The 27,132-nt window shown below is 45.9% G+C and overlaps 1 protein-coding gene across 1 annotated transcript in view; it reads right to left on the bottom strand.

Moving 5' to 3' along the window:
- The window catches only part of lrp2b (low density lipoprotein receptor-related protein 2b), a gene marked incomplete at both ends in the record, with an annotated part of 66,875 nt that overhangs the window by 16,433 nt on the left and 23,310 nt on the right, over positions 1-27,132 (bottom strand). Inside the window, 33 exons of the mRNA XM_080834605.1 lie at positions 481-603; positions 1,377-1,514; positions 2,076-2,192; positions 2,471-2,587; positions 3,249-3,368; positions 3,861-3,989; positions 4,752-4,997; positions 5,268-5,464; positions 5,980-6,157; positions 6,540-6,763; positions 7,144-7,314; positions 7,762-7,914; positions 8,168-8,684; positions 9,299-9,594; positions 10,257-10,461; positions 11,184-11,315; positions 11,572-11,691; positions 12,688-12,813; positions 13,246-13,488; positions 13,916-14,116; positions 14,823-15,112; positions 15,444-15,602; positions 15,945-16,110; positions 19,120-20,040; positions 20,510-20,701; positions 21,055-21,291; positions 23,222-23,435; positions 23,756-23,933; positions 25,113-25,222; positions 25,526-25,669; positions 25,799-25,965; positions 26,276-26,404; positions 26,673-26,850. Of these exons, the coding sequence (XP_080690731.1) occupies positions 481-603; positions 1,377-1,514; positions 2,076-2,192; positions 2,471-2,587; positions 3,249-3,368; positions 3,861-3,989; positions 4,752-4,997; positions 5,268-5,464; positions 5,980-6,157; positions 6,540-6,763; positions 7,144-7,314; positions 7,762-7,914; positions 8,168-8,684; positions 9,299-9,594; positions 10,257-10,461; positions 11,184-11,315; positions 11,572-11,691; positions 12,688-12,813; positions 13,246-13,488; positions 13,916-14,116; positions 14,823-15,112; positions 15,444-15,602; positions 15,945-16,110; positions 19,120-20,040; positions 20,510-20,701; positions 21,055-21,291; positions 23,222-23,435; positions 23,756-23,933; positions 25,113-25,222; positions 25,526-25,669; positions 25,799-25,965; positions 26,276-26,404; positions 26,673-26,850 (6,838 nt within the window). The remainder of the gene's footprint in view (positions 1-480; positions 604-1,376; positions 1,515-2,075; positions 2,193-2,470; positions 2,588-3,248; positions 3,369-3,860; positions 3,990-4,751; positions 4,998-5,267; positions 5,465-5,979; positions 6,158-6,539; positions 6,764-7,143; positions 7,315-7,761; positions 7,915-8,167; positions 8,685-9,298; positions 9,595-10,256; positions 10,462-11,183; positions 11,316-11,571; positions 11,692-12,687; positions 12,814-13,245; positions 13,489-13,915; positions 14,117-14,822; positions 15,113-15,443; positions 15,603-15,944; positions 16,111-19,119; positions 20,041-20,509; positions 20,702-21,054; positions 21,292-23,221; positions 23,436-23,755; positions 23,934-25,112; positions 25,223-25,525; positions 25,670-25,798; positions 25,966-26,275; positions 26,405-26,672; positions 26,851-27,132) is intronic.

The following is a 27,132-nucleotide window of genomic DNA, read 5'->3' as shown; positions in this document are numbered from 1 at the left end:
ATTTTACAAAAGGAGAAAGGGCTCAATGAGTCATTGTCATTCATATGGTGTGTTTCGATGATTGTGTTTTCAATTTTGCACTTCTGTGTGCTGTAAATGCTTGGTAGTGTGCAGCTAATGCTTAGTTGTGTGTACTAAATGAATGTATGTGTGTGTGTTTTGAAAATATGGCTGTGTGTACCAAATGAAAACACGAGTTCCATTTTGTGAACAGTTAAGAGATTTGATAGCAAAGAGACATCTTGCAAAGGGAGTGTCAGGTTTAGCATTTTGTGTGTGAGGTTTTCAATTTTCTGTGTGCAGTTTTGAGAAAGACGTTACTGTTTTGAAAAACGGGTTTTAGCAACAGTGAAAAACTGTAAACAAACAAGAACCACCATCTTTCATGAACTACCACTATAACCCTGCCTGGTATAGCACTACATATTAGACAGCATTAACAGTGGGGTTCTCCCAGATGTGGGTTTTAAAGTTCCTCACAGTTCTCCTCTTTCTCGTCGCTGCCGTCCCCGCAGTCATCCTTCTGGTTGCACATGCGTCCGGAATAGATGCAGTAGCCATTGTCACAGCGGAACTTCGCCGGCATCTCACAGGTTATGTTGACTGAAAATCAAGAGGGCCGCAGAGATTTCATAAACATGACAAAAGGAAACATAAACTCATTTGACATACCTTAAAACTAATAGTATGATAGACTTGACATTACTATGAGGATCAGATCTAACACTGACCAAATGAACCATCAAAGCAGTGTGATTCTACTGCACTGCCCACAGGAGAGCGCAGACACAAGAGTGTCCCAAATACGTCTGACACAGAGGACTTCTGCTCAGCAAAACTCATGCTGGTGAGTTCACTCATAGTAAGGCTTGTGTTTAGGGCTCATCGATAGGGTGTCATTGTCTAAACTTTACAGAACATCACTGTTAAATTATGTCCACTTTTACAGCAAATGGCAGTAGATAATGCCTCAAACACTGTAAACCCGAACAAGTTCAGAGAACTCAAAACTTTTGATGTAACCGATTACATAAGAAAATTTGAGTACATATATTATTTTTTTTCAAGTAAACTTCACTCAAAAATTATACATGAAGGAATGAAAATGTATAATTTTTGAGTTAAGTTTACATAAAAAAAATAATATACAGTATGTACTCAAATTTTCTTATGTAATCGGTTACATCAAAAGTTTTGAGTTCTCTGAACTTGTTCGGGTTTACAGTGAAGGAATGCTGGCTTCAGGATTGTGTTCCCTAATAGCACATGTGTTAGAAAATGTTATGAAACCATCTTGTTTATTTTACAGCAAATGACATTGATCTCTGTCAGATAATTGCTTATTGTAGGGGTGATTTCCCTAGCAGTTCCCTTACAGCACAGGCTGAGGTCCTCGTCAGAGCGGTCCCCGCAGTCATTGAAGCCGTCGCACACCCAGTTCTGGTTCACACACAGAAGGTTCTTGCACTGGAACTTGTTGTCAGGACACCAGCGGCCCCCTGGGAAACGCGTGGCTGGATGCGGTACCGAGTGGGAGAGGGGGCAAAAATAAGATAATGAAGCTTTCGTTGCTGTAGCTGCCCTTTGGACTATGAAGAGGGCTCTATATAAAACAAATGCCTCTAAGCGAATTATGTTATTATCAAATGTAGTAATAGTTTTGCTGAACCATCCTCATCATTTGTGTTTGTGTGGAGGTGATGGACAGCACTATATGGGGACAGAATTCCTAGAGTTGTATTACGTTGTTTACAGACATGGGGACCAGTTGTGTTAAACCGATGCCTTTTATTGTGTATATACTATAACTGTGAAAGCTGCTGTGGTACTGCACATGTAGGTATTGAGCTAGGTGGATTTGAGTAGGTGTGGTGTTTAAACTGCTATATATGGGCCGGCAATGCTCCAGCACATCTAGGTATTGAGCTAAGTGGATATGAGTAGGTGTGATGTTTAAACAGCACTATATGATCAGACAGTGCATCCAGCACATCTTATGTGGTGTTGACAATAAAGGAGGCCGTTGTTGTTGTTGTTGTTGTTTTAACACATCCTGATTCCACTGGGACACTCACGGCATGTGGTCTCATCAGAGAAGTCAAGGCAGTCAGCACGGCCATCACACTTAAATGCGGCAGGAATGCAGTGACCAGACAGACACTGGAAGGAGTCAGGACGACACGTCTTCAGCTCTAAGAGGACATAGAGGAACTCAGTAAGGCAGAGACATACAGCTTGTCCTTTCAGGAACCTCATACATGATATGTGAAGAACTACCAATGACAATGCAACGAATACTTAATAAACATATTTTAATTAGCTGTTATTTTGTTGTGTTTAATATTAACTATGTATAATTGACACTATAAAAAAGAAAATATTATTATTATTATACTGTTATCCAGTGGACGTTACAGTCATAAGTTGGCCGAGGCTCTGAGTGGGTTTGATGTGTGGAGGTGGGTCTCACCGCAGTCCCGCTCGTCAGAGTTGTCCCCGCAGTCGTTTTCATGGTCACACACCCAGGCACCTGGGATGCACTGCTGGTTGTCACAGCGATACTCGCTCTCTGAGCACGGCCGAGGCTCTGTGAAGGTGAACGTAGACAGATGCACGCACACGCACACACACACACACACACACACACACACACACACACACACACACACACAAACACACACAAACAGCTGAAAAGTTGGACTTTGTGTTGGTACTACAAGCCTTTCTGTCTAAAAGAGAGGAACAGAGCAGGCTAAAGTACACAAAATAGTTTTAGGTTTCTGTTCAAGCCATCACCGCTATTCACCATCGTTTAGTCAATCAGGGAATTCAATGGAATTCAATGAAAGGAAATTAAACTCCATCCACACTGCCTCAGTATGGATAAGTTAGCCTGCTCTTCTTTCCAGTGTCAGCTGTAGATAGATCAAAGACACATGGACAGATGCTGAATGTTTTTGCTGCAACTGGGTCAAACCCTTGGCTGATGAAACATCTAGCAAGTAATTTGTATATAGGTTAGGCTCTGATCTGAAGAATCATCTAGAAGGAAGTCCCAAGAAGGTCAGTCAGAACTAGGCTACATTCTGTTTCAATGGGGAAAGAAATCTGATTGGGTCTTGAGATCCTGAGCAAAGTTTTAGCTCAATAACTCATAAACTTACTTTACAATAAGTAACATGCTGCAGTAAGTGACTATTAGGACCAGATGTGCAAGATTAGGAAAGGTTTGTAAAACAGCTGCTTACCACAGTCCTTCTCATCAGACCCGTCACCACAGTCATTCCTGCCATCACACTGCCAGCGAATGGGAACACAGCGGTGGTTATCGCAGCGGAAATCGCCAGCAGGGTCACAGGTCAGAGCAGCTGTAGGTCAAAGGCCAATCAGGACTCATTAAGAGGTTCAACAGCCAACAAAGGCTCCGTTCAGGTACGTGCCCATATATATATATATACATACACATACATATACATGCTCCTATATACAATATCCTGCTACTAGTAAAACAGCTACACTCAGTCCAAGTCCTGGAAGCACCCTGTAACCAGAGGTAGAGTTGGGCATAACTGTATTTATTTATTCCTGTCCCAGAAATCAGTTAGAATTCCTCTCCAATCCGGAACATTCCAAATGTTGTAGAAAGCCTCTATATCTTTAAACTTAAATATTTTTGGTAAGGAGTATTATTGGGTGTCAGTATGAGGAAAACACATAGCTCATTGAACCACAGAACAATTTGAGTGTCTTCAGTATGCCTTTTCTGTCTCCCATGAAAAGTGATTGTGTGTGTGATTGTGTGTGTGTGTGTGTGTGTGTGTATGTGTGTGTGAAAAGTGAATGGTGGTGGGTAAGCTGACCACAGTCCTGCTCGTCACTGTTGTCGATGCAGTCATTAGTCCCGTCACACACGGCCCACTGAGGGATGCAGCGGTAGTTAGTCTTGCAGGAGAACTCAGTGTCTGCATCACACTTATGGTCCGGCCCCACTGCAGAGAGAGAGAGAGGGAGACAGAGAGAGAGAGAAGGAAAGAGAGAGGGAGAGAGAGGGAAGAAGAGCAAGAGATAGAGAGAGAGGAGAAAAAGAGCAGGAGAGAGAGAGAAAGAGAGAGAGAGAGGAAGAGAGAGGGAGAGAGAGAGGGATGAAGAGCGAGAGAGAGAAGGAGAAAGAGAGCGGGGAAGAGAAATAGAGAAGAAGAGAGAGAATGGAAAGACAGAAGGAGAAAGAGAGAGAGAGAAAGAAAGAGCGAGGGAGAAGGAGAGAGAGGTAAAGGTGGGGGTGGGAGAAGGAAGGGAAGACAGAGTGGGATGTGACATGAGGGGTTTAGAACAAGAAAAGAGGAGGATAAAAAAAAGAGAGAGAGAGAAAGAGAAAAGTTTTAAGAGAGCCCAAAGTTTTTAAAATACAGGAAAGAAGGTGAGTCAGTGAAGGAATGAGAAGGAGAGACAGAAGAAAGTATGGGGGTAGGAAGATGATGAGACACATTCACTGCAACATCCTGAAACACCCAACCTAGATTCTCCCTTACATCCCTCTGCATTCCTTTCCTGTTTCAGACTTTTATCTTTGAAGTTTACCTCAACTTCTGTTTTTACACTGATTCCTGTACAGATTTTTGAACAGGGGTCTTTTATTGTGGCTCATTTTCTTTCAAATATGTGTCCATTCAAATTCAAATTGTTGTGAACATGTGAAGAGAATTTAAATAATCATGAACTAAAAACATAAAAAAAAACCCGGCGAGACTCACTGCACTCCTCCAGGGGCTCGTCTGAGTGGTCCCCGCAGTCATCCTGGACGTCGCACACATAGCTGGGGGGGATGCAGCGGCCGTTGTTGCACTGGAACTGGCCCGGCCGGCACGTCTTCTGGGCGCAGCTCTCTGCCTCCTCGTCGCTGCCGTCGCTGCAGTCCTGCATGCCGTCGCAGTGCCACGACACCGGGATGCACTGCTTGTTCTTGCACTGGAACTGGTTGTCCTGACAACGGTGGTCACCTGTGAGAGGAGTTTCACAAAAGTAGGGTTTTCCGGTAAAAATTAGTAGTTTTTTAAGACAATAACAATTACAAGAGAGATATTTTCAGCAAAGAAAATTACAAGAGAACTAAATATACGTAGTTTCTAATACTGCAACTATTGCTGTGACAACTGGAGTGCAAAGCACTCATATTATCCTGAAGTTCTCTATTTGGCTGAGAGAAAACAAAGAAACAAAGGAGGGAATAAAAGATGAAGAAAAGGAGGAGGAAGTGATGTCACTCATACTGCAGAGGGCAGGGTCCTCGTCTGACCCGTCAGGGCAGTCTGGGTGGGCGTCGCACAGGAAGTTGGGGTAGGTGCAGCTCCCGTCCTGACACTGGAATCGACCAATTGGGCAGTTGCGGGGTGGGCATGTCTCAGGCTCGTCCGAGCCGTCACCACAGTCAGACTGGCCGTCACACTTCCACCAGATAGGAACACATCTGCAGGAGAGGACGGAGAGAGAGAGAGAGAGAGAGAGAGAAAGAGAGAGAGAGAGAAGAGGAGGAGGAAGAGGAAGAGAGGATGAGAGAGATGTGGGAGGGAAAAGAAAAAGATCATGAAAAGGAGGATGTGAAATGGAAAATTAGAGGGCACAGGAGTGGAGAAGGAATGAAAAAAGAAGAGGAGGGAGGAGATCAAAAGTGAAAGTGTGTGTGGGGAGCATGCAGAGCCAACACAGGAAAATATTCACTGGTATTTTATTTTATTTATTTCACAAACCCCCACCTCCTTTCTTTCCTTCATCTCTCTCCTTTTGCCTCTTTATCCACCGATCTCTCTTTGTCTCCTCCTTTCTGTCCTGTCTGCTTAGCTATCCTTTTGTTTTTCACCTCCCTCTCCTTCCTCACACTTTTATTCTATCCCACACTCTTCCCATCTTCCCCTCGTCTCTCCCAGACACCAATCCCCTCTGTGCCCGTAATCCCAGCAGCTGTGGGAGCCCCACCAGTCTCACCTCTCGTTGTCGCCGCAGCGGAACTGTGTGCTGGAGCAGTCGGCCACGCACTGGATCTTGAAGCCCACGGCCACGCCGATGAAGTGGTCCGGGCACTCACAGGTGGCCCCCTGGCCCCCCGGCCGGATCAGACACAGGTGACTACAGGTGAGGTAGTGGTTAGAGCATGGGTTCTCACCTGAGGACAACAACCAGGAAACGCTTAGCAAACAATCATTTAAATGGACATTAAATGAACAACAATGAAGTTGTTGAGGTAGAGGGATGGTAATGTTAAATTAGTAAGGTAAACTCAAAATGCACTGTATAAAGCAAGGGCCAGGACCATAGAGTCAAAAGTTCTCTGATTACACTGGTTTCCCTGATTCAATCAGAAACTCCATCTATACTTAATAGTTAGACACAAATCTGATCATATAAACTGTATAAGAAGGAATATTTGGTTGTGCATATGGCATACGGCTAAGTAATTGTGATATGATCCTTTAATATACAGTATAAAAGTACTGTTTATGACCCTGTTTATGAATCTACTGATTGACAAACAAAGTTGTTCATACTGCGTGGCTGCCGGTAGGGGTGGTACACGTGAATGTCGTACGGCCGGTGCGTGTTGTTGCCCATGACGACTCGATCAGCACCGGTGTACTTGTGGGCCCTCTCCACGGAATGTGTGTTCCAGTCGGTCCAGAACACTGTATCCTCAAACAGGGTCACAGCGAAGGGGTGAGGCAGGGAACCTGCTATGGCCCTGTGCCGGTTTTGTCCGTCCATGTCGGCGTAACTATGAGGGAACAAACCTCACCGTTATATGTCAGACAGGGACGGGCGTACAGCACCTACAGCTGATTGACTTCAGGCAAAAAACATAAAGCCCACACATAACCTGGTGCTCAAAGAACAGGCACATGCTTTTGTAATTGTTTTGTTTTGTTTTTTATCTACAAACACAGATGATCCACTGTTAACACTGAAACCATATAGAGCATATCTTCACTAATGTTGGTAAGCAAAACACTTTTCGGTCCTTGTGAACATAATAAGTCTATGAATAAATCTACAGTACATCAGAAACATTAAGAGGCATATTTATTTGAATGTAAATATGGGATATCTTAATGTAAATGTGTTCTAATTAAGTCACACTAAAGTCAGAGTGCTTACTCCAGGAAGCCGAGATGGGAGTCGGCGAAGAAGATCTTATTGGTGGTGTAGTCAATGGTCAGTGCGTTAGGCCACTCCAGTTTGGTGGTGATGATGGCAGAGGCGTTGGTGCCGTCCATACCAACCCTGCCAATGTAGGGAGTGTTACCCCAGTCTGTCCAGTACAACCAACTACAGGAGACGAGGGGAGAGGAGATGACAGGATAAATGTGTTTAGAGGCAAGCTGGTAGTTTGTCATGTGTTTTTTGGATATCTGCATCATGGAGGAGCAAGGAGAGAGGGAAGACTGTGAAGAATGGAGGAAAGGGCTCCAAAAGTAGCAGCAGGAAAAGACGTGCAGTAGAACCAACTAGGGGAAAGAGAAGAGAGAGAAGAAGAGAAAAGGGAGAATTTACAGACATGTTTGTAGTGTTAACATATTTGTTTTGTAGGTAATATTTAAGGAATATTAGCAACACTTGAGAACAGTAATGCAAGCAGAGAGGGAAGAATGTTGAATGAATTAACGTGTTTACAAATTTCAAATATTTTATGAACACATGGACTGTTTATGTGTTACTACTTGAACTGTCCTATACCAACGGGACGCTTTGAGGAGTGAGTGTGAGTGTGTGTACCCGTGTTTGGGGTTGACGGCCACGGCGCGGGGGTTGGTGAAGCAGTAGGTGTGGTTCTTATCCAGGCAGTCGCTCAGCAGCTTCTTACGGTAACGACCATCCAGCTCAGACACATGCAGGGCACCCAGATAGTTATCCACCCAGTACAACTTCCTGAGGAGGGAACACACACACACACACACACACACAGGGAGGAGCGATGTAAAGTAGAAGCAATGTAAAGAATACAATTATTAAAGTGTTTAAAGTGGGGAAGGTAATGATGTTCTGAATTATTCGTATTTGTCAACAAAATCCTAAAACATATTAAACATATATACTTAAAACATATGTGGTTTGCATCTGGTTATTAGCCCTTAACCTTGGCGTTGTTGGGACATACTCATTACCATCTGTCCACACTCACCTTCCCACCCAATCCACTGCCAGCCCCTCTGCACCAATCAGATCCTCCTTGTGCACCACCTCCCTCTCCGTCCCGTCCAATCGCATTCTCTCTACGCGCCCAACCCCTGCATCCAGCCAATAGAGTCGCTTGTCGTAGCTGTCAAAGTCCAGTGCCACCGCCTGGCCCAGCCCCTGCAGCACCACGGACAGCGTGGCCCCATCGGTCGTCAGGTTGCGGATGTAGTAGCGGTTGGAGTAGAGCAGGTAGGGCGCCACGCCGCTGTTCTGGCGGCAGGTGCTCCCGTCAGACTCGCGCAGGTAGCCCGGAGCGCAGGTGCAGCGGAAGGAGCCCGGCACGTTGGCGCAGAGCTGGCTGCAGACGGCCGGCATCTCCCGGCACTCGTCCACGTCCTCACACGCCTTGCCATCGGCCATGAGGCGGTAGCCGGCCTCGCACGAGCAGCGGTAGCCGGTCAGCGTGTCCTCGCACAGCTGAGCGCACTGGTGCACCGCCGGGTTCTTACACTCGTTTATGCCTGGGGGGAGAGAGGGAGTGGGGGGAAGACAGGAGACAAGAGAACAAGAAAGAGAGGGTGAACGAGAGTGCAAAGAGAGAGGACGAAATATATCAGAAGTGAGAGGGAAGGGAGAGTGTAAGAAAAGATACTGAGATAGGAGAAGGCAGTCCTGTCACAATCCAGCCTAGTATCAACATTACATTTATTTAACCAGCGTGGGTGCTCCCTGGAAATATACCTGCTTTGGATTTGTTAGCCCCTGACTATAGAAAACTAAAATATAAAGCGTACTTTTGCCATTGAAGCCTATGAAGATCCTTCCTACTGTCTTTGTCTTTCTCCTTTCCTCACTCACTTTCTTTCCCTGTAATCACTGTCCTTTTCCCAAAGATCTTCCTCAACCCCTATCCTCCGATCTGTGTTCAGTCACTGAGATGTAAAGAAGGAGCTCCGCTGATTTAAATGTTCGCTACAAAAGAACAACAAGCTCCAGAAGTACAGGAGTTTATTTGGGAGCAGAGGAGGGAATGTAACCATAGTATATGCATTATTCCTGACGTAATGGAATGGAATGAAATGTGTTATTGGGATCATATTTGTAAGGGAATATCCTGCATGAACGTCAGACTCACCGCAGCCCTTCTCGTCGCTGTTGTCCGAGCAGTCCCTCTGCTGGTTGCACACCTTGTGGATGTCGATGCACTCGCCCGTCTTGCACATGAACTGCCCCGGCGCGCACGTGGGCACGGGACTGTGGCACACGCTCTCCACCTCGTCAGAGCCGTCCTGGCAGTCGGCCTCGCCGTCGCACACGTACCAGGGGGGCACACACGCGCCGTTCTGGCAGGTGAACTCGTCACTGGAGCAGGTGTCGTACGTGCAGCCGCGCTCGTCGCTCCCATCCCCGCAGTCGTTCACACGGTCACAGCTAGGTTAGGGGTACAACCACAGCACATTATATTAACACATGCGGGTTAGGGGTACAGCCACAACACATTATATTAACAAATGCTGGGTTAGGGGTACAGCCACAACACATTATATTAACACATGCGGGGTTAGGGGTACAGCCACAACACATTATATTAACACATTCTGGGTTAGTGGTACAGCCACAACACATTATATTAACACATGCTGGGTTAGGGGTACAGACACAAGATGATGTTTGCTAAAGTCATACATTATACAAACACACACAATCACAATAAACATAATCAGTGTTACATAATCAGTGTTACTCAAGGGGAAAATGATGATTCATCTTAATCATCTTAATTTCTCAAATTTAGCTTATGCAAGAAATGTTTTAAGCTTAATTGTCCTTGAGTATGTAAGGCACACACTGAATCTATGAGTTAGCCATAGTCATCAGACAGAATACATATCCTTGACACATATACTGTACACATCTTGATAATACTTTCATTCTGAATTAGTCTACAATGTTCAACAAAGATAAATTCTTAGTTAATATAAAGTTTACAGCACAGTAGGCAGTATTCTTTATCCTATAGCCAAACCACTACAGGAAAAGAGTGGTGTCTAGTGAGCTGTACGCAAACTCTACAGCACAGACTGGGCACCTACTGGAAGGGCACGAGGATGCAGAGCCCGTTGGCGCAGGGGAACTCGTTCAGGTGGCAGGTGCGGTTGGGGCAGTTCTGCAGCTCGTCTGCGGCGTCTGCGCAGTCCCTCTCCCCATCGCAGACGAAGCTCTGGGGGATGCAGCGGGGCGTGCCGGGGCGCCAGGGGGGAGGGCAGGAGAACTGCTGAGGAGAGCACGTCCTCAGACCTGCAGAGAGGGAGCACACACACACACACAAACACACACACACACTCAACTTATGAACTTACAAAATACAAGTTTGGGTTGGTTAATGATCAAATAATCAAACACATAAACACGCTGTGAGAAGGTGAATTCTCCCCCTCCTCACCGTGGCAAAAAGGGATGGTGCCTTTAAGACTTTTGAACTCCACCGCCATAATGGTTGTGGCTGGGCTCACCTGATCCCAATGTTGGAGCTAATCAAGCCAACGAGGCTGTGCTCTATTTAAAGGGTGCCTTATTTTCAAGAGGGGGATTGGCTGGGAGAGACTTTGTTCAGAGAGGCATTCAACAGCACAGCTGCAGAACTTTGGGGGAGAAACGGGTGTACTGCTTTCCCTGTTTACCGGTGTGAGGTGAATTTCAGGTTAGTCTCTGTGCCTAGATTTGGGGCCTGGCTTGGGCTGAACAGGTGCCTGTGATTGGACCTAAGTATGACGAGCAGGTGCCCAGGGTGCAGAGTACTACAGTACCTGTGAGTACGGCCGTCCAGCCGCCACATTCCCAGACAACGTGGGGTGACCGTCCGGTCCCTCACACACAAACACAGGTGTGTACACACACAAACGCACATGCACACACGAACCAGCACACAAAGAAAGTGAGAGAGACAGAGAGAGAGAGAGAGAAAGAAAGAAAGAGAGCGAGAAAGCAGTTCTAGTCTAACTCCCGTTCCTGTCACTCACCACACTCTAGCTCAGGAGCCTCGTCACTGCTGTCCCCACAGTCGTTGTTGCCGTCACAGATGAGAGAGGGGGGCACACAGTTCCCGTTCACACAGCTGAACTCAGACGGTGCACAGGTGTGCACTACGTCAACTACACATGTGCACGGAGGGCAGAGGAGAGTAGAGAGAGTTACAGCTGTGCAGAGATCAAATACTAACACATTAATCATACACACTAAGGAATAAGTACAATCATTGGAACATTAACAAAAGGATTACATAAATATAACATTGGATGGTTGGATGCAAAACTCAAGCACTAAGATGAAGGCAATACTTGGGGAAGACTCCCACAGAGCTCTCTGCAGAGTTACAAGTTAACATAGAACATGGTCCCATCTCCTTACCGCATGAGTCGGGCTCGTCTGTGCCATCTGCACAGTCCCTGATGTAATCACACACCCAGGCATCAGGGATGCACGTGCCCTCGTCGCAACGGAACTCGTCTGCAGAGCAGGTCCTGCTCACTGGGGTGTGAGGACAAAAGGAACCACACACTTACAGAGCAACATAGACACCAATCACGTTGCAGGTTCAAAGGAACCACACATTTACAGTAGGACCATAGACACCAATCACGTTGCAGGTTCAAAGGAACCACACATTTACAGTAGGACCATAGACACCAATCACGTTGCAGGTTCAAAGGAACCACACATTTACAGTAGGACCATAGACACCAATCACGTTGCAGGTTCAAAGGAACCACACATTTACAGTAGGACCATAGATACCAATCACGTTGCAGGTTCAAAGGAACCTCACATTTACAGTAGGACCATAGATACCAATCACGTTGCAGGTTCAAAGGAACCACACATTTACAGTAGGACCATAGATACCAATCACGTTGCAGGTCAGTCAATATCGAACTCTCTCTGCAGTATCAGATGTCTGTCATTTGTGTATTTGTGTGTGCGTGTGTGACTGTGAATGTGTGTGTGTGTTTGTATGTGTGTGTGTGTGTGTGTGTGTGTGTGTGTGTGTGTGTGTGTGTGCGTGTGCGACTGAATGTGAATGTGTGTGTATGAGAGGTGTCTGTGTGTGTGTGTGTGTGTGCATGTAAGATTACTGCCTTGGATGAAGGCTTGAAAAACACCCAGGGACCTGACACCAAGACCTTTTAGCAGTAAAACTGATAAAGCGGTGGATTACTGACTACACAGATCACAACAGCCCCAACTCCACCACAGTAATTAGTATGTATAATTAGCCTGGACTGATGGCAGCTTCATACTGCCTGCTGAGAGCTATCTGTGGGAGTAGAAATTAGCTAATTCAATCATGCACATTTCCATTGAAATGGCTTGGTGTCAATGCAATCTCCATACACAGTCCTGGATCCTTCCTGAATGCTCACAGTTATCGCAGTCTTTTACAGTTCAATTCATACTATTATATTGATTGGCACTGATACTTGATCAGACTACTATATTGATTAGCACTGATACTTGATCACTCACAGCAGAAGAGTGGGTTTTCATCGCTGTTGTCTCCACAGTCATTGTAGCCATCGCACAGGCTGTCAGGATTGATGCAGATGTTGGTGTTGTCACACTTGACATCTCCGGATGAGCAGGTCCTGTCCGCTGAGGGGGATATAAGATATAAGTGATGGAGTAGAGTAGTAGAGACTGCAGACTAAGATAGGGCTTTAGCATTTGATCTTTATTCTTCTAATTGCTCTTATTTCAATGGTACTATGCATAGCTGGGGAATAAATAGGGACTGCAATGGCTTGATGCCATAACGATTGTAATTATGGTATGTCATTAATATGATATATTTGTTATAAATACAGAATATACTTTATCTCAACTGGTAAACTAGTGCTAACCACACTAAGTCATGGGTTTGTTACCCAGAAAGCACATGTACTGATGCAAATGTATCACTCAGTGACTTAATAAAGGTATAAAAGAATCTGCTAAATGAATGAGGCATTCATTGAAGTCATTTGGTTCTCAATATTCTGTCAATATGTTTCGCCTATACAAATGATCAGTTTGTGTTCTGCTTACGGCAATTGATCTCGTCAGAGGTGGTGTTGTCACGGCAATCGCTGTGACCGTCGCAGACGAACGCGGCACTGATGCAGCGGCCGTTGGCACAGGTGAACTCATCTGCGGGGTGGCAGGTGGGGAACGGGCACCCGCGCTCATCACTGTTGTCCCCACAGTCGTCTGTGTAGTCACACTCGTAGGAGTGGGGCACGCAGCGCCCGTTATCACAGGTGAAATCCATAGGGGAGCAGGTGTGGAACGCTGAGAGGAGAGAGAAGGAGAGAGATAGAAAGAGAGAGAGATAGAGAGGGGAAGAGTTTCAGCTAACTTGCAAACAATTTATTTGATTTATTACAATCCTTAGGAAATCTCAAGGGAATAACAAAGAGAGGCAGTATATAAAAGGCCCTGATTTAGTTTGACACAAAGCAACGGGCAAGTCCATTTTGCATGAACTAAAGCTACCGTGTGGCGCATGAGACCATTGCGCTGACCCACCCATGTTTGCACTTGGGTGATTCTTGTTCATGGTATTAAATCAGCACAATGGTTTTGCCAAGTTATTAAATTCGCTTTAGTTCATGCGCAGCAGACTTTGCCTCTAGCCTGTTGCTTTGCTCGCTGCCCGTCAATGAAATCAGAGCCCAGTGTGTCTGCGAGTCCCGGATGTCCCTGGAGAGATCCTCACCACACACTCTCTCCAGCTCGTCGGAGCCGTCGAAGCAGTCCCTGTAGCCGTCACACGTCCAGCGCTGGCTGATGCAGCCTCCGTTCAGACAGGTGAACTGCTCCGGCTGGCACCGATGGCCCACGTCCTTGATGCAGTCCCTGCCGTTGTTGGCCAGGTACCAGTTGCCCTGAGGACACTGGCATTCAGCACCAGCTGGGCCTGTCAGGGAAACAAGGCAGAAAATATTTTACGTTTTAATCATCACATTTTATACAAATATATTATTTTCATTACATTTTAATATTATTTTAATATTCTGCATAAACTTGTACACAACAGCTTGTGTATCTGGTTGACACACCATACAGGAATATGTCTAATAAAGTTGGTCAGAGTAAGAGCCTGAACATGAGCCTTATCAAAACTTCTTGAATGCACAAAACATTAAAACTGTACAAAAGCAAAAAACTAAATTGGCCAGGTCAAACTTTTCAAAATTACTGATGAATACGCTTTTGGTTGTCAATACTACAGAGTGCTCACAAACTTAACCTTAACAAAAAACAATAAGAAGACTAGGTAAACAGGAACATACACTTTGAATTAGTGTCAAGAATGCACTGCTAGATATGACCTGTGACAGCACATGCAAATGCCAACAAATTGCAGAACAAAAATATTCAACCTTTAAGGCCATCTTACCATTTACACACCATCTTACCTTTCACACACACCAGCTTATCTGGCACACACACACACCGAACACACGCACGCACGCACGCACGCACGCACGCACGCACGCACGCACGCACGCACGCACGCACGCACGCACGCACGCACGCACGCACGCACGCACACACACACACACACACACACACACACACACACACACACACACACACACAACACACACACACCATCTTACCTGGCACACACACATGGCTGCAGCCTCCATTGAACTGCTGGCAGGGGCTGGCACAGGTCTCCTGCTTGCTGCTGCTGAACACATGGATGTCGTTGGGCCGGTACTGCAGGCCCTCCCTCAGCACCGCCACATCAGACCCATCGTCCTTACTGGCCCGGTACACGGAGCGCGTGGTCCAGTCCGTCCAGAAGATGTCCTGCTTGTAGACGGTCACAGCAAACGGGTACTGGGTCTGTCCCACGATCATCTCCCTGTTCTCCCCGGTCAGGGAGGAGCGCTCGATCTTGTCCCTTCAGACAAACCAAGGTGGTGGGGAAAAGAGAGAGGTGTTCGGTGGCGGCATTCTGCCAAGACTGTGGTGGACTATAAAAGATTGCTGCTGCGTCCTCATATTTATGCTATCATGCTAGTTCAACAAATGGCAATTATTCAATCTTTATTGAAGGTAATTGATAGAATACTGAACTGTAACTATTCATACAAGACTGAACAATGGTTAAATGAGCAACCTTATGTCATAATTCTGAGGTGAACCTGTTGCACATTCGTTACCCTGCAGCAGTTATCTGCTGTCAGGACCTAAAATATTTCCATGTCTGCTACAATAGCAGTAGAACTCACAGAGAGGCGTCAGCCCAGTAGAGCATCCTGTCCTCGTAATCAATGGAGAGGCCATTGGGCTGGGAGAGGCTGGAGTTTATGATGGCCATCCGGAAGTTTCCGCCCAGCGTAGCTCGTTCGATCTTCGCAGGAGAGCCCCAGTCTGTCCAGTAGAGATACCTGAGAGAGATCTTCAACATCAGCCATGTCTCCTCAGCCTGTCGTCATGTTCAAGGTAGTGACTAGGCATTTAAGATCATTTCTCTGCACAGTGTACAAACATCGCTTCCTTTTTCAATACACACACAGCTTCTACAACATACATATCCTCCTTCAGATCAGATAGAGTTTAAGCTGATCATTATTAGCCACAATAAAATAACCCGACAACAAAACTATTTTTCAATCCAGTGCTCCATAAAGCCAGGAGAACAAGGAGTGGATGACTTCAGTGTTATATGCTGATCCTAGTGAGCCAAGAGCTTCGATCAGTCCTGCTCAGTGTTGTGGCTCAGTGTTTACCCGTAGCAGGGGTCCACGATGATGGCCCTTGGCCGGTTGGCGTGGGCGATGAAGGAACGGTTCTGTCCGTCTACCCCCATGGCCTGAACGCTCCTGTTGCTGTAGTCGGTGAAGTAGAGCCTCTTATGCACCCAGTCATAGGCCAGACCCTCAGGGTCACGCAGGTCTACAGAGAGGATGGAGGAGAGAGGAGGAGAGAGAGAGCGAGAGCGAGAGAGAGAGAGAGAGAGAGAGAGAGAGAGAGAGAGAGAGGAGAGGGAGTGAGAGATGGGAAGGTAGGGAAGGATGAAGAGTGAAAGATGAGGGCAGAGGGATAGAGACAGAGGGAAGGAGATAAGGAAGAGGATTAGAGAAATTATGGGTGGGAGACAGAGAGACAGAGAGTGCTTAAAACCTGACTGGCTCGGAGCTGCACTTCTTGCCCTGCTTATATAAATTCATCCACAAAATTTCCATTAAAGAGCCAGACCTTTGCACCCAGAAGCATTATTCCTCTGTAAGAGCATTACTAATGATGGAGTTCTAATATGGCGCACAAGGCTCTGATTATGTCCATTACATCTAGATTTTCATGTACCTCTCTGATATACTTGGTCAGGAGTTTCTAATCCTCCTCCTGGAACGACAGAGATGGCTGCTATCTGGCCGTGATTAAAATCAGTGCAATTAAAGACCTCTTTATTGCCTAAATATAGTGTGTTCAGCTAATCAAACTGCTGATGAGCTCTGTTAGATGTGCAGAGTAGGGAGAAGTGGAGAGCATACAGTGTGCAGCGGGCCCAGCAGCAGAATTTACCACCCTTAGATATTGTATGAGAGGAGCATTATGCCCAGATCTAGTGTATGAGGAGCTTTATGCCCCTGATCTAGTATAAGAGGAGCTTTATGCCCCTGATCTAGTATAAGAGGAGGTTTATGCCCCTGATCTAGTTTAAGAGGAGGTTTATGCCCCTGATCTAGTTTAAGAGGAGGTTTATGCCCCTGATCTAGTCAGTGTATGAGAGGAGGTTTATGCCCCTGATCTAGTATAAGAGGAGGTTTATGCCCCTGATCTAGTATAAGAGGAGGTTTATGCCCCTGATCTAGTATATGAGGAGCTTTATGCCCCTGATCTAGTATAAGAGGAGGTTTATGCCCCTGATCTAGTATATGAGGAGGTTTATGCCCCTGATCTAGTCAGTGTATGAGAGGAGGTTAATGCCCCTGATCTAGTATATAAGAGGAGGTTTATGCCCCTGATCTAGTATATAAGAGGAGGTTAATGCCCCTGATCTAGTCAGTGTATGAGAGGAGGTTTATGCCCCTGATCTAGTATATGAGGAGGTTTATGCCCCTGATCTAGTCAGTGTATGAGAGGAGGTTAATGCCCCAGATCTAGTCAGTGTATGAGAGGAGGTTTATGCCCCTGATCTAGTATATAAGAGGAGGTTTATGCCCCTGATCTAGTATATAAGAGGAGGTTTATGCCCCTGATCTAGTATATAAGAGGAGGTTTATGCCCCTGATCTAGTATATAAGAGGAGGTTAATGCCCCTGATCTAGTCAGTGTATGAGAGGAGGTTTATGCCCCTGATCTAGTATATGAGGAGGTTTATGCCCCTGATCTAGTCAGTGTATGAGAGGAGGTTAATGCCCCAGATCTAGTCAGTGTATGAGAGGAGGTTTATGCCCCTGATCTAGTATATAAGAGGAGGTTTATGCCCCTGATCTAGTTTAAGAGGAGGTTTATGCCCCTGATCTAGTATATAAGAGGAGGTTTATGCCCCTGATCTAGTCAGTGTATGAGAGGAGGTTTATGCCCCTGATCTAGTCAGTGTATGAGAGGAGGTTTATGCCCCTGATCTAGTATATAAGAGGAGGTTTATGCCCCTGATCTAGTCAGTGTATGAGAGGAGGTTTATGCCCCTGATCTAGTTTAAGAGGAGGTTTATGCCCCTGATCTAGTCAGTGTATGAGAGGAGGTTTATGCCCCTGATCTAGTTTATGAGGAGGTTTATGCCCCTGATCTAGTCAGTGTATGAGAGGAGGTTTATGCCCCTGATCTAGTATATAAGAGGAGGTTTATGCCCCTGATCTAGTTTAAGAGGAGGTTTATGCCCCTGATCTAGTCAGTGTATGAGAGGAGGTTTATGCCCCTGATCTAGTATATAAGAGGAGGTTTATGCCCCTGATCTAGTATATAAGAGGAGGTTTATGCCCCTGATCTAGTTTAAGAGGAGGTTTATGCCCCTGATCTAGTCAGTGTATGAGAGGAGGTTTATGCCCCTGATCTAGTTTATGAGGAGGTTTATGCCCCTGATCTAGTCAGTGTATGAGAGGAGGTTTATGCCCCTGATCTAGTTTATGAGGAGGTTTATGCCCCTGATCTAGTCAGTGTATGAGAGGAGGTTTATGCCCCTGATCTAGTATATAAGAGGAGGTTTATGCCCCTGATCTAGTTTAAGAGGAGGTTTATGCCCCTGATCTAGTATAAGAGGAGGTTTATGCCCCTGATCTAGTTTATGAGGAGGTTTATGCCCCTGATCTAGTCAGTGTATGAGAGGAGGTTAATGCCCCAGATCTAGTCAGTGTATGAGAGGAGGTTTATGCCCCTGATCTAGTATATAAGAGGAGGTTTATGCCCCTGATCTAGTATATAAGAGGAGGTTTATGCCCCTGATCTAGTATAAGAGGAGGTTTATGCCCCTGATCTAGTTTATGAGGAGGTTTATGCCCCTGATCTAGTCAGTGTATGAGAGGAGGTTAATGCCCCAGATCTAGTCAGTGTATGAGAGGAGGTTAATGCCCCAGATCTAGTCAGTGTATGAGAGGAGGTTTATGCCCCTGATCTAGTATATAAGAGGAGGTTTATGCCCCTGATCTAGTTTATGAGGAGGTTTATGCCCCTGATCTAGTCAGTGTATGAGAGGAGGTTTATGCCCCTGATCTAGTATATAAGAGGAGGTTTATGCCCCTGATCTAGTCAGTGTATGAGAGGAGGTTAATGCCCCAGATCTAGTTTATGAGGAGGTTTATGCCCCTGATCTAGTATATAAGAGGAGGTTATGCCCCAGATCTAGTCAGTGTATGAGAGGAGGTTAATGCCCCAGATCTAGTGTATGAAAGGAGGTTTATGGGGTGACACTGATCTAATATAAGCATGAAAACACCATTCAAAAAGCCTGGAGGTTCTTACCAGTGGCAATGAAGACTGGGGGACTGCTGGGGATGGCTGTGTTGATGTAGCCAATCTTGCTCCTCCCAATCCCGGAGTACTGCGAGAAGAACACCCTGCGGTCCTGGAAGTCAAAGTCCAGCGCCACCACGCTGGACCCCAGGTAGAAGGATGGGAATGGGACAGAGTGGTCGTCCGGGTCCAGCTGCACGCTCTCGACTGTGTAGTCCGTGGTGTAGACCAGGAACTCGTCCTTACCGTAGCCGCAGGTGACACCGTTAGTTAACAACGACCCGTGGGCGCAGCCGCAGCGCGGTGCCGTCTGGTCCGGCTCAGCAAAGCAGAACTGCTGGCAGCGCCCGTTGTCCTCCAGGCACGGGTGGAAGCCCACCTGATGTGCCGCGGTCGGCTGCACATGGGCGTCGAACACCGCCACGTCTGCTAGGCCCTGCAGCCCCTCCCGGATCACCTCTGGTACCCCAGCATCCCCGGGGGCCTTACTTGCCTGGAAGAGCTTCCCAAGCTTCCTGTCCACCCATAGCATTTGGTTGCCCAAGATGGCGACGCCGAACGGGGCAGGGTAGCGGCTACCGTAGCGCACGATGTGCCTCTCAGTGCCGTCGCTGGCCATGCAGGAGATCATGTCGAGCCCGTCGTCAACCCAGTAGAGGAATTCGTTTGTGTAGTCCACCGTGAGGCCGCGGGGCGAGGCCAGGCTCTCGGAGGCCAACACAGTGCGGTTGGTGCCGTCCAGCTGGGCCCGCTCGATCTTGGGGTTCTGGCCAGCGTCAGCCCAATAGAGATAGCGGAGTTTGGGGCTGACCGCTAGGTCGCCGGGCCTGTCCGAGGAGCTCTTCAGCAGGACCAGACGGTAGCTGGTGTTCAGGCGAATCACCTCAAGGTAAGTCTGAGTCGGGAACGCGTTGGTGAAGTACAGGTTCCCTGAGGATTATTCAGTATATAAAACAGTGAGGTTGAGAGCAAGTCTCTACATCAGTGACATAGACATTACATTTAATACTTGACAGTCATTTAACAAACCAGATAGTATTTATTTAGGAAAGTTGATGAACTGGATAATTTTGCGATGTGGATGTACAGGTCACCAAAAAGACACCCATGTGGGTCACTGATGTCATCAGGTTCCCTGATGAAGGTAAACAGTAGAGCCGAATAACTGACTTTTATGTCTGATTTAGAGTACGTTTCTCGACCTGGACCTGGACCTGGACCCTTCACTAACACTTCATAGTAATTTAACTTTCGTCCCTAAAAGCTTTTGTGTTCACTGGCGAAGGAAGTCATTTTATAGACAAATTTGATGAGGAAATGTCCAAAAAAAATTCATAAAAATGTATCTATCTATCAATCAATCAATCAGTCAATAAATAAATAAAGTACAATCTCCCACCTGCTGCCCAGTCGATGGCGAGCCCCTGGATGCCACCGGTGCCCACCCCTGAGGTTATGAGCCGGGAATACTGTGAGCCGTCAGTCTTGGCCCGGTTGATTCCTCGGTAGGAGCTGTACGTGCTGTTGTCGATCCAGTACACAAACCCAGAGGGAATGTGGAGGGCCAGCTTGTCAATCACAGAGTAGGAGTCTATCGGGGCATTAGCATGATTATCACCATGACGATGGCTGTATTCATCAAACCAGTTGTCACAGTGATACTGTGATACTGGAGAACATTTTAATCTTTTAATCCTCCTATTTCTGTGACAAAAATGACTTTTGTTCCTATTCATTTTCGCCCACACTTAACAGCGTACACCCTGATATCAGGGCAAAGGCATACTGTAAGTTTGGTTAAGGACTAGAAACGTATCCCTTCAAAACTAACACCCACACCAACCTACACCAACCCAATGAACTCCCAGGGGGGACATTCAATAATGACCAAAAATACCAGTTGTGAAAACGTGAAACTGTGAAAACTTGAAGGTACATACGTACTTCCTGACACAGGCACCATGGCCTCTGAGTGGTCCGAGCTGTTGATGTGGAAGCCCCGCATAAGGCGCGGTGTGGACACGATGGCGAAGGAGTCGTACTGCTCACAGTGGCTGCCGTTCTGTGAGGGCACAAAGCCTGTAGTACAGGCACACACCTTCTGGCCGCCCGGTTTAGGCAGGCAGAGGTGGGGGCAGCCCCCATTGTCTGTGCTGCAGGCGTTGGTGGTACCTGCCGAGTCTGAAAGAGTGTGTTTGTGTGAGAGTGTGTGTGTTGAAGTGTGGGTGTGTGTTGAAGTGTGTGTGTGTGTGTGTGTGTGTGTGAGAGAGAGAGATAGAGATAGAGAGATAGAGATAGAGAGATAGAGAGAGAGAGAGGTTACATGTCTGTAAAAGTCCATCTCATTCAACCAGCAGAAAGGTAATAAAGGTACACACTCATGGGGAATCAGTCCCAGTATTGAGGGGAGAGAGGTGCAACTCATTTCCATCCAGTCCAAAAAGCTGGAATAGATTTGTGCTCACAGGGGAAATCATGGCACAACACTAGGGAAGGAGAGGAACAGCCAAACTAATACAAAATGGGCCAGTCTAACGGAGGCTCTTCGGAGCGCTCTAGACTGGCTCAGATTCGTGTTTTAGCTGAACAGACACAATGTTTGTGTGAGAGAGCACTGCTTTTATTACACTCCTTTAATCATCCCTAATTAATCATTTATTAATGAAGCTGCTCTCCTCGTTCCTGCAGTATGTACGTCACTGGCCTGTATATATATCGTAGAATCTGTCGAAGCAAACGTTTGTGAGCTTGTTCTGCATCTGTGCTACCCATTCTGATACGCTGAGCAAACATGAATAGTTCAGGCCGCAGTTCCTCGACTCGACCTCTTGAGTTTTTCATAGCTTATTTGAGACGCTGTAACGTGTTCCTCCAGCTGCTCTCCTCACTCCTGCAGTCCGATTCTATCTGCATCCTCACAGGGAGCGTGACTCTGACCATCTGCCTGCACTCAGCTTTTGGCACCGCAGAGCAGCACTCACACAAGCCGGGGGAGGGGGGGGGGGGATGAGGAGAGAGAGAGAGAGAGAGAGAGAGAGAAATGTCCTGGTAGAGAAGAGAGAAAGTTCAGAACGAAAGAGAGAACGAGAACAGCTCTCACAGAGTGGCGTTGCAGTATAGAATGATGGGTTGAGGGAGACAAAAGAGAGAGGAGTTTAGGGAAAAAGATATAATAGAATATAGAATATAGAATTTAGGAGCAACACTCACAGAGTGGGGCTGTAATAGAGAGAGAGGCGAAGCAAGGGAAAATAGAGAGATAGAAAATGACAGTTGTTCAGGGGGAGGGAGAGAGAGATGCAGTGGAATACAGGAAGAAAGAGAACGCAATAACAGCACTGTGGAACATGTAGAGATGGAGACAGGCAGACAGAAAGAGGTTAAGAGAGAGAGAAGGAGAGTGAGAGAGAGAGAGAGAAATAGGTAGCAGAGAGAAAGACCGAGGGGGATAACAGCACCCACTGCATGAGGAGAGTGAGGAGAGTGCAGCAGAATACATCACACAAAAGTGAAAGAAAAAAGAGACAACGACTGAAAAGAAAGATAAGAGGAGACACAAAAGAAAAGACAGAATATGTGAGAGAGAACAGAAAGTAAAACAGATGTTGTGAGAGAAAAAAGAAAGAGAGAGAGAAAGACAGAATACAGACAAACAGAACAGGTGAAAGACAAAGATGTTCAGAGAAAAAAAGAGACACACAACAGAATAGAGAAATCCAAAGTGAGAGAGAGTGATACAAAAAGGTAGAGATAGAGACAGACTGTCACTATCCATATCATCACTCACTGTCTCTGCCTGCGGTTAGTACAAGGTGCCAGTGGTCTTGAGACTAACTAGATAGAGCTACAAGTGCTGCCATAGAGAAATTAGTTCAGTAGTTCCCACAGGAGAAAATAACAATCAATAGAGGAAAAAAGACAGAGAGAGGGAGGGACTGTGAAAGTACCACAGATCTACCACACCATCGCTCTGTCTTTGGCAGTGGTTAGTAGTATAGTACAAGTATAGTTATATAGTATAGTAAGTAGTAAAGTACAAGTTAAGAAAGGTACAAAAATAGAGATAGGAATAGACTGTGAAACTACCACAGACGTGGGCATCATCACTCACTGTCTCTGGCGTGGACCTTGACGGCGCGGAGCCCAGCCATGCCACTCCTCAGCACCACCATGTTGGCTCCGTTGGCCTTGTCCACCCGCTCCACCACCTCGTAGTCCATGTCGCTGTAGTAGAGGTGGGGGCCGTGCACGCTGATGCCCCAGGGGTGGGACAGGCCGCTGACGATGGTCACCCTGCTCACACCGTCCATGGTGCCACACTCGATCTGCCAATCAGGCAGGGACAATTGTGACATCAGAAGCAGTCATTACAGGACGGGACACCTGGAGGTTGGTCTATAAGGCTATGTACCGCATATGGGCATGCAGTGTGATCTGCTGGTTGATGGTGTGTGTGTGTGTGTGTGTGAGCAAAAGTGTGTGCATACTGTGCTAACAAATGGTATTTGTGTGTGTGTGTATGTGTGTGTGTGTGTGTGTGTGTGTGTGTGTGTGTGTGTGTGTGTGTGTGTGTGTGTGTGTGTGTGTGTGTGAGAAAGTGTGAAAGTGTGTGTGTGAAAGTGTGAAAGTGTGTGTGCACACTCACCAGTCCTGTGCTGGTAACCCCCCAGTAGAGTTTGCTGGCTGCTATGTCGGCGGTGATGAACTCAATGTGACCCAGGTTCCCTGTGAAAAGGTTCTTAAGGTTCCCTCCGTCCATATCTGCACTGGCCACTTTTGGGGGAACCCCGGTGTCCGTCCCTCTGTCTGTCCAGAATAACTTCCTGTCAACGACATATTCACAAACTCACTGCTCTGACAATCACAAGGAAACTCTTTACACCATATACAAACTTAAATACACAACTTTAAACCCATTTACCAGTAACTCTTAACCATTTCCAAACAACAGTACCATTTCAGCCATGATGCGCAGCTTACATGTCTCTGAAACTCAGCATTAATGCTTGTATGTTATTGTTGCAATGAAAATGCAGTTTTTTTAACCCTTCCAAAACGAAGGGGCCCCGTGGGGCACTTGGTGGTGTTTTTATTAATAGAATTAAAAATCTCCGCAAGTTTTTGTCCTACAAACATAAAACTAACACCCACAGCAACCTTGAACCTGTTTCTTTTTAAATATATACAGTTTGAAACTAAAGTTTAAATAATCACTTTGTAAGGAGAGTATAACTTATCCTTTGCACATTTCAGCATCTGAGTGAGGTTTTGACCCTCCCATTAGCAAATTACAACTATTCATATGATAAGGGGATGGTAATTCAGTGATCACCATTGGTTCATGATGTGTCAAGAAAACCTGAAGGGGGTAGAGGGCCACAAAGACATTCCAGGGCCATTACGTGCTGGCCATTGTCTTTTGACCAAGGTGTCCCAGAATGTTCACACCTCTCTCATCAATATGCATAGTGGTCTAAGTGAAGAAAAGTGTCACTTTCTATATTACTTATAATAAGTATAGAAACCACACACACTTTTTGAATGCTAAACTCACCTTTTTGGAGCAAACACCTTTGTTTACAAGGTTCAGAGTAAAAAAGAAAACTTCCAAAATATTTACAATGTGTTTTTGTACAAAGTTTGAGCACCTCTAAAACTAGATTTCATTTTAGTGTCTTTATATTTCATTTTAATACAAAACTTTGTTTTACTACAATCCTTTTACTCTCATTGTATTATTGCTGAGTTGTTCTAGAATATAATCATAAATGCCACTTTTGCCTCATGGGTTTTAGTTAGATAAAATATACAAAAATATCAGGCATGGCAAACTACCTAACAGAGTCAAAAAAAGCCCTTGGTGTTGGAAGTGTTAAACCCTTTTTAAACCATTATTGTTATTGTATATTACTATTTCCTGACATTACAGCACTTGTAGTAGTTCAATTTCTGGGACACTAGAGGGTGCTAGAGGTGCTTTAATGATATGACAGCATATCTACCCTCTGGCAGGGTCCAGCGCAATGCCCACGGGTTCACCGGCTCCCTCAGGTTTGCCCGTGTTGGTGATGAGGGTCTTCCTGTATCTCTGGGCTCCATCTACTCGGATGACCTACAGGAAAACAGTGATAGTTAAAATTGACATTTGATGAACAAATTCGATTGAGGTAACAAATTCAAGTGGATCATTTCATGTTTTTCAGGCAGATAAAATACAAAAATAGAATAGCTAGATTAAATATGTTATAATGGAATAAATATGGAATAAATACGTCTTCGCCAAGTAGTAAAGATTATAAATGAGTCTCTGATTTCAGAATCCCAGTTATATTGTGAGTCTTTCGATTCATCGCACTACAGACCAAACACTTTCTCTGAGTTGTGTTCTGTGTTCTAAGAACGTATAAACACTAACCTCTATCGCCTTATTGGTGGGATTTGTGTAGTACATCATTCGACTTATCCAATCAAAAGCCAAGCCAGAAGGAGAACCGATGATACCTGCTGGTGCAAACTGAGTTCTGTTGGTTCCATCAGTCTTCCCTCTGTATATCGACCCCTGTTTCATTCAGTGGGTCCAAAGAACAATGTTAGAACCAAAGAACAGGACACGATGAAACAAAACAACATCAACGTTTTTTTTTAGTAATTCTGCCAAAGTTATGAGCCTCCACAGATGTATACTTACTGAGCCTTGCACCCAGTAAACAAACTGTTCCTTGTCATCAAAGTCAATGTCGACTCCTTTGGTGATGCCTGATATGGGAGTCATGGCGTTGTTGGATGTGTCGTTGGGGTTAAGGGGGATACCCAAGATGACTGTGTCTCTCATTACCATCAAGAAGGGAGTGTCATCTATGACAAAATGGTGAAAGACAAAAAGAACATCCAAATAGAATTGTGGACTCATATTTTGAATGTAAAGTTCTAGTACTTAAGTTAGTTAGTTTCTTAGGAATTGCATTCTACCAATAACATAACATTACATTTATTCATTTGGATTCATTTTTTCCCAAGTGATTTAGAAGTGAGGCAGAGCACAACTCACTGAACCTTTCCCTCCAGGGATAGTGAATAGTGAAAAGATAGTGACTATGCATTGCAGTGCTAGTATACTGTATACCAAAGAGAAGCGGTCCTAGCAGTGTGATGCCTGAAGCTGTACCTTTGGTGCAGGTGCGCTTGTCACTGTTGATGTTCCAGCCGGACTGGCAGGCACAGGTGTAGTACCTGGGCCGTCTCTGAGACAGCAGACACAGCTGGCTACACAGGTGCTCCGCACACGGGTTAATGGCTGCAGGTACACACACACACACACACACACACACACACACACACACACACACACACACACACACACACACACACACACACACACACACACACACACACACACACACACATCATGTTATTTGTTGATATTTGAGCCAATTAAATCACACCCCTCCCTAAGCATGTCCCTGGAGGACTGTGTTGATTGGCTGGAATTGTTTATGTTTGTGTTTGTTTCTCATTTACAGCCACCCGCACCGGATGCACCCAACAGACCCTAGATGCCTCACCGTTGGGCTGCTTGATGTGGTGGTCCATAACGATGCCCATGGGCTGGTAGATGCCAGTCATGAGTGTGGTGACGTTCCCGCCGTGGAACTTGTTGATCTTCATGACGCGGCTGGTGTAGCGCTCGCTCCAGTAGATGTAGTCCTCAAACACGGTCATGCCATGTGGGTGCTGGAGGTTCTGTGAAGAGAGAAAGAGAGAGAGCGAGAGAGAGAGAGAGAGAGAGAGAAAAGGAGGGTGAGAGAGTGTCACAGAATGGAGAGAGGGGAGAGAGATAACACAAGGATAGAGAAAAAATAGGGAAAGAGAGAAAGAGAGAGGAAGGGAGGGAAGGAAGAATAATACATAAATAAAGGGAGTATATCTCAATGCTGCGCAGTGGCTGTAACCTCCACAATTTATTACGAATCTTTCACAAGTTCAGATGAACTTTAAAAAAAGCTCTGCTAGATGTGACACTGT

This window comes from Sprattus sprattus (assembly GCF_963457725.1).
Source record: "Sprattus sprattus genome assembly, chromosome: 3".
Taxonomy (NCBI): domain Eukaryota; kingdom Metazoa; phylum Chordata; class Actinopteri; order Clupeiformes; family Clupeidae; genus Sprattus; species Sprattus sprattus.
The sequence above is the reverse complement of the archived record's forward strand: the minus strand, read 5'-3'. Positions and strand labels throughout refer to the sequence as shown.